Source organism: Microcaecilia unicolor, chromosome 8, assembly GCF_901765095.1.
Source record: "Microcaecilia unicolor chromosome 8, aMicUni1.1, whole genome shotgun sequence".
NCBI classification, from domain to species: domain Eukaryota; kingdom Metazoa; phylum Chordata; class Amphibia; order Gymnophiona; family Siphonopidae; genus Microcaecilia; species Microcaecilia unicolor.
The window spans coordinates 82,433,648-82,447,769 of NC_044038.1; the positions used below are offsets into that span (position 1 = coordinate 82,433,648).

General features: G+C 44.0%; 1 protein-coding gene across 5 annotated transcripts in view; it reads right to left on the bottom strand.

Moving 5' to 3' along the window:
* The window catches only part of LOC115475505 (myelin-associated glycoprotein-like), a 151,414-nt gene that overhangs the window by 73,527 nt on the left and 63,765 nt on the right, over positions 1-14,122 (bottom strand). For 4 of the 5 annotated variants that reach the window (XM_030211252.1, XM_030211253.1, XM_030211256.1 and 1 more), the window contains one exon: positions 5,062-5,330. In XM_030211252.1, coding sequence (XP_030067112.1) covers positions 5,229-5,330 — 102 coding nt within the window. In that variant the 3' untranslated portion in view covers positions 5,062-5,228. Of the gene's footprint in view, positions 1-5,061; positions 5,331-14,122 lie in introns of those variants that run through there. The other variant, XM_030211255.1, reaches the window with a different exon arrangement.

The window sequence follows — 14,122 nt, forward strand, 5'->3', positions numbered from 1 at the left end:
TATTTGGGTGGTAGATCCAATTTGACATGCGTTGGACATGCGTAGGCACCTATGTGCCTTAGTAAAGGGCCCCATATTTTTTATATTTTCTTTCTTAATCATTGTTTCCTTGTTTATTTTTGTTAGCCACTTAGGAGCCAAATAGGGATTAAACAAGTTATAGGTGACTAGATTAGATTAGATTAGATTACATCAAAGGCACAGTTTTAGACTCTTCAGATGGTTCTGGTGGAGGGTGGGGAGGGGCTGGTGGTCAACATCTTATGGAGGGGAAGGAAGAATAGCAAGGCACCCACAGTTCATTGTGGCTTTTTAAATATATCTACTGTGATGTAACGTGCATTCCGGTTGCTCCACATAGGGACCATGTAGGGTGCTATTTGCAATCTTTCAGCATGTGAGTGTGTGAGCATATGGGCTTGGGAACCCATAATCCAAATTACAAATGAAATAAATACATAAAAGGGGCAGCAAGCACAGGAATGCACAGTAGACAGCAAGGGAGGAAAAGACAAGAAGATTTGGAAGGGATTTTGCTTTTTGTTTTTTTTGAGGTATAGCTCAAGGAAAGTTACATTCAGATGCAGTGGAGGGGTAAGTGACTTGCCCAAGATCCCAAGGAGCAGCAGTGGAATTTGGTTTTGGTGGTTCTCATTAGACTACTTCAAGTAGCTTATAGCAGCATTAGCAATAATAAGACCATGGGAGGCCTCATTAGCTCTTTCCTCAATGAGGATAGAGGGGTATTAGATTCAAAAAGAGACTACTCAGTCACTCAGGTCAAGGCTCAGAGGGGCATTTCCCTTCCTCCAGGATCTCATCAGCATTAATGTCCTCATTCACAAAACTTCTCCACTCCTGGTTTACAGTATAAATTGAAATCTTTTTATTTTGAAATGTTTAATCTATTTTTATTAAGTTCGTTTTTTTAATACAACAGTAGCAATCTTAAGCAGCAAGGTGCATGTATCCAAATTACACAGTCTGAAATCTGCCCTTTGAAGTAACATATACAGGTTGAACGTGTAGTGACAGACATAATCAATCCCAGTTTAGCTCAAACCATCCATTTGTCTTCCTCTAACTGAGGGGAGGCGGGAACTCTATAACAGGAGCCCAAACTGCCTTAAAATGAGGAAGCCACTGTTCACTTAACACAGTCAACTTGTCTATTTCAAATATTCTCCACACTGTTTTGTACCATTTGCTCAATCACAGAGAATCTGCATCTTTCTACTTTGCTGCCATAGTTAGGCAAACAGCCAACAATAAATGATTCACCGACTGTTGAACCCCTGACTCCTCATCTGAGCCCTGTAGATTGTATCCCAACATCATGAACATGTACTCCAAAGGCACAGTTTTATTTTCAGACACTTAAAGGACGTGTAATTGGTATCTGTGTGAAGAAAGGAAGCCATTCTCATGGAAAAATGTAACCAAATTAAGAGATGACAAAACACTAGAAAGAGGAGAGAAGAGCTGAGGAAAGAGAGGACTAGCTCCACCTTATTTAAATAGTACATATCCAGGTTCTTGTAAACTGCTCAGATGATATTTTCCAGCCACTGTAAATAAACAGGCCTGTCTGAAAAGTGATGTCCTCAAAGTGCCTAAAAATACACTTGGGCCTCTCTAGTGTGTTGCATACTGAGGCCTTCCCATGGGTGTGTTAAGTAGGGAGGAAAAAGCACCATAAAATCTGTTTTCAAATGTTCAAAGCTATTGTGCTCCTTCTACCCCCTCCCTGCCACCTGCAGAAAGAACAGGTGCAAAGTAGGTGATGCCTGTAGCTTGCATGCATAGGTGAAAGGTGGCTCAACTGGGTGGGAAGGCTAAAGTGGAGCAGGGCTACAGTAGTAGGAGTTAAAGCCCTTGGGATGGTGGGGGTTTGTTTCTTGGCTCATAATTGTCTAACAGCATGCATATAGAAAGGGAATCAAAACAGTTTTCTTTAATTTTGTAGCAACTTTATTCTTTGGTATTTGGTATTATATCAAATATCTAATGTCTAAATTTAACAAGATAAATTTCAGTAGATATAGGGTTGCCAACTTTTGAAAGAGAAAAATAGCCATTTGCTACTGCCCAGGTTCTGACCACAGTTCAATACATAACTGCAGTGAGTACAGCAGTGCAGGCTTCAGAGCCTGCAGTCATATTGAGGGAAAGTACGAGTGGTTGCACTCTTCAGCCTCCACTGAGCCAGTGTCCCTTCTTCAGTCCCCGAACATGCAGATGCTCCTTTATATAGTATTAAATATAAACTTAGAGTAAAATCTGCATCCACAAAACCTGTAGCCCTTCCCCCATCAATGTATGCTGAGAAGAGCTAGAACATTCCCACATAGAATTTACTATACAAAAAATTCTGATTCTAGTGTATTCTCAGAAACATAGTAACATAGTAGATGATGGCAGAGAAAGACCTGTATGGTCCATCCAGTCTGCCCAACATGATAAATTCATATGTGCTACTTTATGTGTATACCTGACCTTGATTTGTATCTGCCATTTTCAGGGCACAGACCGTAGAAGTCTGCTCAGCACTAGCCCCGCCTCCCACCACCGGTGCTGCCACCCAATCTCCACTAAGCTTTGAGGATCCATGAGGAAACTGCAACATAAACCCTCTCAGTACCAGGCATATTGTGAAGTAGTACAAAACTCCACAAAAAGTCACTCAGGACCTAGAGCAAATCTACTATACTAGCTCTAATTTCCAAAACTCACACAAGAACCTACCTAGAAAAAGGCAGAACTGCAAATATTAAAGTAGGCCCTAGAGTGCCAATAGATCTATTGGGAGAACTGAAAAGCTAAATTACTACAAATCACTACATAGAAAATTCATGTTAACAGAAAACCTGGCCTAATCATGTAAACACAACACAGTTAGACCTTCACCATATACAGAATAATTAATCACAAAGTAAAAATAGAAATATGTAAAAAAAAAAAATTAATGTATAACACTAGGAATCCAAACTCTGCCTACAGTGCAATAGCCCTCTGTACTGTACAAAATATAAAGATAGCAGATGTCAGGGCTGATGTTAATGGGGTGCAACCAGAGCAATGTCCTGGGCTAGTCCCCAGCCATTCCTAACTCCGGTCCTGGCAGATGTACATTCCAAAGCCTGACATATTTCAATCACTAAAAAGAAAATAAAAATTATTTTTCTACCATTGTTATTTGGTCATTTTATTTTTCTGATTATGTTGATTCCAGGTTCTGATTTCTGCTTTCCTTGGTCTTTTCTTAACTCTGTTTCCAGGGTCTCCTATTCATTTGGCATTTCTTCTCTCTCTTCTTATCTTCACTTCTGCCCTTAGATCTTTATCTAATATTGATCTCTTCCTTTCAGTTTTCTTCCAGAATTCACTCCATCTTACTATGCAGTCCTGAATTTCCTTCTTTTTACTGCATCTACCTACAACTTTTCATCTCTTTCCTTCACCCCAAACTTCCCATTCCCCATCTCGCTGTCCTTTCCAGGCCTCTTATGCTCCAGTCTTTCATTAGCTCTACGTTCTTTCTCTCCTTCCTCTATGTCCAGTATCTCCCCTTTCCCCCCTGCGTCCAGCATCTTCTCTTCCCACTCAGCCACCCCTCTACCTCCCTTCCCTGTCTGTTGTCTTTCTATCTCTCCATGTCCAGTGCTTCCTTTCTGCCTCCCCGGTTCCCCCATTTCCTGCATCACATGTCTGTCTCCCTGGTCCCTTGGCCCCCACCAATGTCCGGCATCTCCACTCTTTCTCGCTGGGTATCCTCCCCCCCCCCCCATGTCCAGCATCTCCTTTATGCTCCCCAGCATCTCCTTTCTGTCCCCCTAGCCCACCCCATGCCCAGCATTCCCCATTTACTTCCCTAGCCCTCTCATGTTCAGTATCCTCCTCTGTTTCCATAGCCCCCCATATCCAGCATCTCTCTACTGTCATCCTATGCCCTTCCTACCACATCCAACATTTCCTCTGTCTCCCTTTCCTCTTCTCCCCTGCCAGTCCAGCATGTTTTGTCTTGTACTTTTGCTTCTCCTACCTTAGTCCAGTGGCTTTCGTGTCATATCTGCTAATATTCCAGTTAAAATCCTTTTCTTTCCCTATATTGTTACTGCCTAGAAGAAATGTCTGCCAAAGTGTTAGCTACATTTCCGCCTCTCAGGCCACAGTCACACAAGCTACTATGTAAAAGGTGATGCCATGACAAAAAAAGTGCATTGTTTACTACATTCAAAGTTTTACAAAAATATAGGAAATTAATTTACTTTGTAGGAAACAGAGAAGCCTGAGTGATGAAATCAGAGGGAAAAACAAGTAGGGTCCAACATGCAGAATGACAACAGGCTCAGGCAGGAAGGAGGTGGGACATCAGCTAAATGAGTGATCTTATTGGTTGAACAGTCAAGATGGGTGTGTCTTATGGTGAAATGACACGACCTGCTTCTGGAATTTTTGTGCTGGGGAATTTATCCTTATATAACAGGGATGGGTAAACTTTATACACAGAGGACCGCATGAATGTCAGTAGCTATTGCTAGTGGGCTGCAACATTAAATAACGTAGGAACTGGAAATGCACAGAGCTCCATAGGCCTTTGGTGATAAATAAATAAGAAAACATTTAACTAAAAAACAACCCCCTCCCCTGATATTCAGACAGCTGTTGACAGCGCATTGACTGCCTGTTGCTGGCATTCAACCCAGATTTTCAATGCCGGCCATTTCCATTCAATGCCGGCCATTTCCAGCGACTGGCATTGAATATCCGAGTTTTTCAATGACAACTAACGCATGACCGGTTAAGTCGATATTCAGACTTAACCGGCCATGTCTCAGCAGGCAAAGATAGGCCTGCTTTTATGCGGCCTTATTTGGCCACTTATCCTGGCCAGTTAAGTTGTGAATATTGGGACTTAACCAGTCACGCCCCCGGAACACCCCCAACATTGCCGGCTTTATTTTAGAGCTAACCGGGCATTTTCAGCAGCGTTAACCAGTTAAATGTCGCTGAAAATGACCAGTTATCTGCTGAGACGTGAGTTAACCGGTCAGTGGCCATTCCTGGCCAGTTAACTCACACTGAATAGCGGGCCCAAAACATAACATAGGGGGGAGGGGGAGAGGATAGGGGTTATATAACTGTTGCGTTAATTCCACCCAAATATTCATAGACTGTTCCCACCATCCACAGTCCTTGCTTTACCCTTGGCCTTTGCCCCTCCAGGATCAGTAATTTTGGTATATAGCATCGTCATATCTATCAGAAAACACACTCTGATAACTTCCTTCTGAGCTCTTCTTACCACTGCTGGGGGCACTTTTTCTGTGCTGTGAAAAAGGAACAGAAAAACCTCTTAGTGGCGTTAAAACATATACTGTGCAATTTTTAAACCCTGCAAGATGCTTTCAGGCCTGGGGAAACTTTTTAACTCTTCAATTTATCTAGGTAACAACACAGTTATCCAGGCATAGTCTTCTGTGGAACAAGAAAGCCAGAATTTAAATCACACTTCTCCCACTGATGCTCCTTATGATTTTAGATAACTCACTGAAGCCTCTGTTGCCTCAGCTACAAGCTTAGGGGCCCTTTTACTAAGCTGTGTTAAAATGTGGCCTGCGGTATCAGTAGTGCAGGGCTTTCTCATGCACTGAGGCCACTTTTAGCGCAGCTGTAAAATGGCCGCATTTTCCACTTTCTGTATTTATTTATTGAGATTTATTAACCGCCTTTATGAAGAGATTCACCTAAAGTGGTGTACAGTATAACATAAAACATAATTTTGTTAACAGCATAACAATAGTATAATAACCAAGAATAAACAAAAATACAACAAATGAGGTAAACTTGAAAACAATAAATTGAAACCCAATAATAGAACTACCGTGAAACATTATAAAAAATATACACATTTAACAGCACTGGAATTCAAATACCAGAGATATAATACAATGTTAGTATAATACTAATGATATACCTAATAAGCATGCATTAGAACATTCAGCTAACATAGATACAATGCTAAAAGTTTTCTACAATACGGCCTAAGCAACAAAACCACAGGAGTGGAAAGAACAACAGTGTCCCATATAAAGTCACAGGAACAGAAGAGTGGGAACAGAATCAGGCTCTTCAAAAAACAGACCAAGGATGTCCAAAGTAGAAATAATATTTACTCAGGAGTCTACACAAATACAGGAAAAGATAAAAACATCTTAAAAGAAACTTAAAAATAAAAATAGAACGTATAAGTATGACAAAGTTACAATAAAGTAATAGAATAGGATATAGAAGTCTATATCTATTTTATTACTTTATTGTAACTTTGTCACCGTGTAGAGTCTTCTACTGTAATAAAACGCACCCTGAACGTTCTGAGGACACTGACGTCACTGCAGGCACTCAGACACCGGTTCGTAAGTTCATGGTGGTGAAGCCACAACACTCACCATGTCTTCATGCCCTGCCCTCGCGTCACACGTGATGACGTCGAGGGTGGAACACGTAGACAACAACCCAAAAGAATGCACGGGGAGCAGTACTCCTCCCCTTCCAACAAATCGCAGCCGCCGAGGGCGTGCCCATCACCCCGCCCCTTTCGCACCATCGCACCGCCCCTTTAAAGCTACCGCCCCGCCCCCGGTCGCCCCCTCTTCCACCCATCACCTTCCCTCCCCCCTGTCACCTCCCCCCCCCTTACGCCACTATCCCTGGTGGTCTAGAGGTACCTGTTCACTCAGGGCAGGAAAGAAAGAGCCCCCGCTTTCCTTCCCGGAGCGCTGCTGCTAGCTGCCCTGGTGCATCCTGTGTGAGTCCGGCTCTTGGCGTTTCAAAATGGCTGCCGAGAGTTGAAGCAGCCTCGTGAGACTTCAACTCTCGGTGGCCATTTTGAAACGCTGAGAGCCGGACTCGCACACGATGCACCAGGGCAGCTAGCAGCACCGCTACGGGCAGGAAAGAGGGGGCTCTTTCTTTCCTGCCCCGACCGAACAGGTACCTCTAGACCACCAGAGAAACTAGTGTTACGGGAGGGGAAGGGAGTCCCGTGCCCGCTAGCGCCCGTTTCATCACAGGCTGAAACGGGCCTTTTTTTACTAGTCTCTCAATAAATTTTATTTCTACATTGGATATCCTCGGTCTGTTTTTTGAAGAGCCTGATTCTGTTCCCACTCTTCTCCTGCTCCTACAATACGGCCTTCCATATAGCTGAAGGACCAAAAGCAGAAATATGATGGGAACAAGATGCGTGGTACAGAGTCAGTTGGGATAATTTGATGGTTAGCTAAAATCAAGGCAAGTTCTTTGTATAGCTAAGCAAGAGATAAGGAACTGATCTAAGTTACAGTATGTGTAGCAAGCTAGTCCAGGTGCAGAATGGGTTTATAGTCAGCCACCCTGTGTTTTAAAGGCTACACGCTAGTTTCCCCATTAGCGTGTGGCCACCGTATTGCCACCCATTTACTAGGTGGTAAGGGCTCCCATGCTAACCATGTGCTAATCAGTTAGTGTGCGGTGATGCAGCTACACTTACCAATTAGCACTGGGTATGTCTACTCTCCGCCCCCAAACATGCCCCGGCACTAAAAACTGTTTTCTATTATTTAGTGCACGCTAAACATAGAACTACTGCAGGACACTTGAGCATAACCCAAGGTAGTGGATTTTAACCTGTGGTAAGCATGTGTTAGTGCTTACTGCAGCTTAGTAAAATCACCCCTTAGATTGTAAGCCCTTTGGGATCAGAGAAATACCTACTGTACTTGAATGTAGCTCATCTGGAGCTCAGATTTGGAAAAGATGATTAATAAATCTAAAATCCAAGTCCAAATTCTTTTGAGAATTTTTCTTGTACAGTGGAGTATCCTTGTTCACATTTCATAAAGTATAGGATCTAGGTTAAAAAGGAAGGGTCATGGATGGACTTGATATACCAACTTTCTGTCATACATCCAAAGTGTTTTATCTTTTATTATATACAAGTACTTTCTCCCTACTGGGCTCTCAATCAGTTTTTGTACTAATTTTAGAGAGCCTCAGATGTTCTCGGGAGAGTTAGAAATCAACTTTTCAAAATGATGTTTTCCAAGCCTTTCTTTTAATTCATTCTTTGTTTTCCCTCTCTCTAATATGGTAGGTTTCCTCCTGATGTTTCTCCTGTATATTTATTGCAGGAGGCGTGGTAAAAGCAGTTAATACAGTGTTGTTTAACAAAGGTTTGGACCGGTTCCTGTAGGAAAAGTCCATAAACTGTTATTAAGGTACACCTAGGAAAGCGCTGCTTATCCCTGAGGGTAGCTATTTTTGGGACCCTGCCAGGTACTTGCGGCCTGGATTGGACTCTGTTCAAAACAGAATACTAGGTTTGATAGACCTTTAGTCTGACTGAGTAATGCAATTCTTATGCTCTTCATACCAGTGGCGTAGCCAGACAGCCAATTTTGGGTGGGCCTGAGCCCAAAGTGGGTGGGCACAAAATTTTCTCTCTGTCCCTGCTCCCTTCCTCCCCGCACTCTCCACATCTCCCCCGGCACCTCCCAATTCAAAATATACTTTAGCTCATAAAGATCCCCAAGCTCTGTCAGCTGAAAACTTCCTCTGACGACAGCCAGCAATCCCTTTTACCAAGCTTGGCAGGCAGCAGTAGCAACAATGCTTTGAGACACCGATGCTGGCACCCCATGCATGCTTAGTTATCGGTGGCTCAAGGATGTTGCCGCCATCTGCCAAGCTTAGTAGAAGGGAGTTTGGGCTGCTTTTAGAGGAGGTCCTCAGCTGATGTAGGTTGGGGATCCCCACCAGCTACAGCAAGGGTCAGGACTAGTGTTAGACATGCTAGGGCACAGACTCTCACCAAATACAGAGCAAGGGATCACAAATTAGAAATAAAAATATGTAGACAAAAATTGAACTCGGAACCTCGGCATGTTACAGTGGAGAAATAAAATCAGAAATGTATTTCTTTTTTCTACTGAACACAATAAAATGATATTCGCTATGCACATTTCTCAAGCTAACAAATTTCAGTTAACAAATTCAGAATAAAATGTCTTTTCTACCTTTGTTGTCTGGTCATTTTATTTTTCCATTATGTTGGTTCAAGTTTCTCTTTTCCACTTTCCTGTCTTTCTGTTAATTCTTCTTCAAGCAGCTGCTATTCATTTGTCTTTTCTCCACTCTCATTCCATTCCCTCACTACACTGACATATTGATGTTTGTTTCATTTTAGCTCTTTCCTATCTTTTTTTTTCTTTCCTGCTCTCTGTCCACTCAAATTTCATCTTCTAATCCTTTTCAATTTTCAGATACATATCAGATTTCCATCTCCTTCTTTCACACACTAGCTCTCCTATTCCCCATCTCATTCCTTCTCCAGCCTTCCATCTTCAATCTACTCCCCGTAATCACTATCATCCTCTCGTTCATTTCCTTACCACCCCCCTTGGCCTTCCACATGGTTCCACCATCCCAGTGTCTGCCTCCTTCCAACCCTTCTAGCCCAGCATCTGCTCCCTCTTTCTCCTCTCTCCACCCTCTATCCCCTCCTAGCATCTTCCTGTCCTTTCTCTCTTTCCTCTTGCCCCTTCCCCCAAGGGCCAGCATTTCTCCCCTTCTTCCCTCCCACCCGCATTCCAGCATTTCTCCCTCACTGTCTTCTACCCCTGGATCCTACATCTCCCTCCTTCTTCCCCCTCCTCCACCCTCATGTTCAACATTGTTCCCTCTTTTCCTCTTCTCTCTCACCCTTGCATCCCAAGTCTAACATCTGTTTCCCCCTTGCAGCATCTCTCCCACCACCATGTAACATTTCTGCTTCATCCCTCTCTCCCCTGTGCAGTACCTTTTCCTCCCCTCCCTCCCAGGTCCAACATTTCTCTTTCTTTTGTCATTCACCCCTCCTTCCCTCCCCACCCTACATCCAGCAATTATCCCTCTGTCTCCCCTCATATCCCAATAATGATCCCCTTTCTTCTACTCTCCCATGCATGTCTCCCTCTCCTACACCCCCCTGCATCTCTCCCTCCCCTCCCTAACAATTTCCCTCACTCCTACACCCCCTGTGTAGCATCTCTTTTCTTTCCCTCCCCTCCACTCCCATGCCCAAGCAGCCCAACAATTTTATCTTCTCTCCAACCCCCCCCCCCCCCCCCCATATGCAGCATCACCGGCTTTCCCACTCGCTAGTCACCAAACAACTGAACGCCCAGCTCCTCTCTTGGCCCCTTCTGAGCCAGCTGGCAGCAGCGATTTTCTTCTAGCTTCGGTCCCTGCATTCTTTCCTTCGATTATCACCGGTAGTGCTGCCATTCACACACTGCTCCTCTCTGCCGCGTCTATCCGGCCCTCCTACGTAAACAGGAAGTGCATCAGAGAGGGCCGGATGGACGCGGCAGAGGGGGGCGGAGCTGCCTGTGTGAATGGCAGCGCTGCCGGCGACGATCAAAGAAAAGAATGCAGGGACTGAGGCAGCGCCGGTGGGGAGGACAAGAATTTCCGTTGCAGCCGGACGCCGGAGAAAAGGTAGCGAGCGACGTGGGCGGGCCTGGAGGGAAAGTGGGTGGGCCTGGGCCCACCCATGGCTACGCCCCTGCTTCATACTCCTGCCTTTCTAAGTGTCTGTTGCCACTTTCTAGCTCCAGTTCAACAGAACTGAGAGACTTTAAACAGTTTTCCTCTTTCCTACAGATCCAGGTTTGATCACAGACACACGACCTTCCTCACCACCCAAACTCATTTAAGCAAAGCTTCAAACACACAGAACATCTTGCTTTTATATGAAAATGGTATGTTTTAGATTGTGTAGCACAGTCACCAAATGTACCTCCTATTTACCTAGAAAAGAACATTTTGGAGTTCTAAGTCCCTGCCCCTATTCCTCTAGCTACCTAGAGAGGAACATCCTGGAGCCCCTGCTCCTAATCCATACCCAGAGAAGAACATTCTAGAGTCCCTGCTCTTAACCCACTATATACCTACAGAGGAACATTCTGGAGCCCCCCTCCTACTTCTCTATCTACCCAGCAATAAACATTTAGGAATCTCTACTCCTAACCCTTTATCTACCCAGAGAGGAACATTCTGGAGTCCCTGTTCCTAACCCTCTATATACCCAGAAAGGAACATTCTAGTGTCTCTGCCCCTAATCCTCTATATACCCAGAGAGGAACATTCTAGAGTTCTGCTCTTAACCCACTATCTATCAACAAAGGAACATTCTGGATGCCCCCCCTTCTACCCTTCTATATACCCAGAAATGAATATTCTAGAGTTTCTGCTCCTAACCCTCTATCTATGTAGAGGAACATTCTAGGATCCCTGCTCCTTACCCTTTTTATACCCAGAAAGGAACATTCTAGAGTTCCTGTTCCTAACCCTATATCTATGTAGAGGGACATTCTAGAGTCCTTGTTCCTTACCCTCTGTATACCTAGAGAAGAACATTCTTTCCTCCTTCCTCCTAACCCTCTATCTTCCCAGAGAAGAACATTCTGGAGTCCTTCCTTCTAACCCATTATATACCTAGAGCAGAACATTCAGAAGCAGTGGCGTATTTAAACTAAGTGTGTCAATGGTGTACACACTCCTTATCAGACCCACCCCCTCACCTTAAAATTCTCTTGGCTTTAGCCTTCACCTGGGCAGTGGTAGCGGCACTCATAGGTTCCCTGCGGCCTGCTCCGGGACTTCCTTCCTGAACCATCCCACCCTTAACAAAACAGGAAGTTGCATCAGAAGGAACGGGATGGTTCATAGAGGAAGTCTTGGAGCAGGCCGTAGGCTGCCTGTGAGTGTCGCTGCTGCTGCCCAGGTGAAGACTAAAGCCGAGAGGATTTTAAGGTACTGGGGGGGGGGGAGGGAGGGAGGGAGTAGCACCCCTTGTAAAATGTTCCTGGCTATGCTACTGTTCAGGAGTCCTTGTTTCTAGCCTTCTATATACCTAAAATGGAATATTATGAAGCTGTACTTAACCATCTATCTGCCCAGGGAGAAAAATTCTGGAGTCCCTTCTCCTAACTCTCTGTCTACCTGAGAGGAAAATTCAAGATTCCTCAATCTACCTGGAAAGAAACATTCTGAAGTCTGTGATCCAGAGAGGAACATAAGAATAGCTGTCAGGATTGCTGGAAGTCAAAATTATTGCTGGACATATTTATATTAATATGAAACCAGCTTGACATACTTAGAGTAATATTAAACCAGCTTCTGACCTCTGAGAACCACCCCCTCCCTCAGGAATCAGAGGATGGCAAAATGGAACAAATGGTGTTGAGCTGCCTGCTAGCCCTGTGTTTAATTACTCTTGATCAGCATACCTTTTGTTCTATCTGAGAGCGGGGCTCTCTTTTTTTTTTTCATATTTTTATTAAGGTTTTACAAGTCTGACAAAATGAATCCAAACGAGCCCAGGTCTTCAAGACAGATTGAACACAACGGTGCTTATGGGCTAGTATAGTTTCATATTTCCTAATCACACACACACGTTACTCCACCATTCATTATAATTGAGATGTACATTATTTTTCCAGTTTAAAACAATTAAATGTAAAGCAACCGCTAACAAAATGTTAAACAATTTCTTATCGGATTCTAAAAGAGAGAGGTTAGGAGAAGAGGCCCTTAAAAGCACAATATCATAAGAGATCACGGTTAATGCAGGCAACTGAAAAATAAAGCGCAACTTAGCCCAAATGAGTCGCCAGTATGCTCTTACGTTCTTACAGTAAAAAAACATATGGGAAAGGGATCCATCTGATTCTTGACAGGACCAGCATTTGTAATCAAGACTTTTAGTGATCCTGGCCACTCTAGCAGGTGTCCAATAAGCCCTGTGAAAAAGAAAATAGGAGGATTGGGAAATTGCTGCTGATTTAGTTGGACGCATCGAATGGACCCAAAAAGTGTACCAGTCAAAATCAGACGCATCAAGACTGAGATCCCTTTCCCAAGACAGCCGTAATGGAGCAACAGCATCAACACACGAATCCTGAAGTTTTTTATAAAGGACAGATGCTTTTTTCTTACCATCTGCAATACTGAGACAGAGGGCAACAAAATCTGAAGGAGTAGTGAGCAGAGAATTAGAGACCTGAAAGGTCGAGAGAAAGGTAGAGATATCCTTCCATATGGGAGAGGCCAGCAAAGAAACACCATATAGTGCAGCCAAAGCATCCGGTGACAACAACATACCTGCAATATAAAGGTGAGATAACAGCCATATACCTTTACAAGACCATTCAGCTTTTTGGGACTGCAGGTGAACAGACTGCAAGCTAGAGTTATACCAGAGAGAGACATCCTCCAGGGAGGCAGCGCAAACTCCAAGACCAGCCCTAAACGTACGGATATTAAAGGCAGAAGCCTTCAACAACCGCAAGTGCTTGGTATATGGATACAAATCTGCAGAGGGTAAAAGATATAAGGGGCAAGGGCGCACCAAGGCGGCCTCAAAAATCAGCCACCTAGGCATCAAATGAGAGAATTGAGAACAAAGGAGGCCAGACATAGAGGCTCCATCACTAGTAACTTCAAACAGGAGAACCTGTGAAATTGCTCACCTCTCTGGACTTCAGAGAAGTTTGGCTGGGAAGGAAGATAAGTTTTTTGATCTCTTTGTTCTGGAGGTTTAAATGCAGAGCACATGCTCAAGGCACTGCTCTCTGTCCAGGGCACTTCTCTGTGTCCAGGGCACTATGTCTCTCTCTTTCTTTCCCTCTGCCCACCACCATCTTGAGCCCCAGAGCACAGGGCACTGGGGGCTGGCATCTTCTCTCTCTTCCTTTCTCTCTGCACACATATATATCTCTTGCAGCACAACCCCAAGGCTTCTCTCTTCCTCTGAACAAACACCCCATCCTTTCTTTCTTTCTCTCTCTAAACACACACACAAACAGTCTTGCACCCTTTATGAGCCTATACATATATGCAAGCATACAATATACTTTCTTTATATATATCTCCAAACCCGTGTGGACTTTGTATTCTTTGAGAACCCACTGCCTCTGTGAACTGGACCCTGGGACCAACCCTAGACAACGATTGCTGACAATAGCCATACTAGGTCAGATCAATGGTCCATCTAGCCCAGTATCCTGTTTCCAACAGTGGCCAATTCAGGTCACAAGTA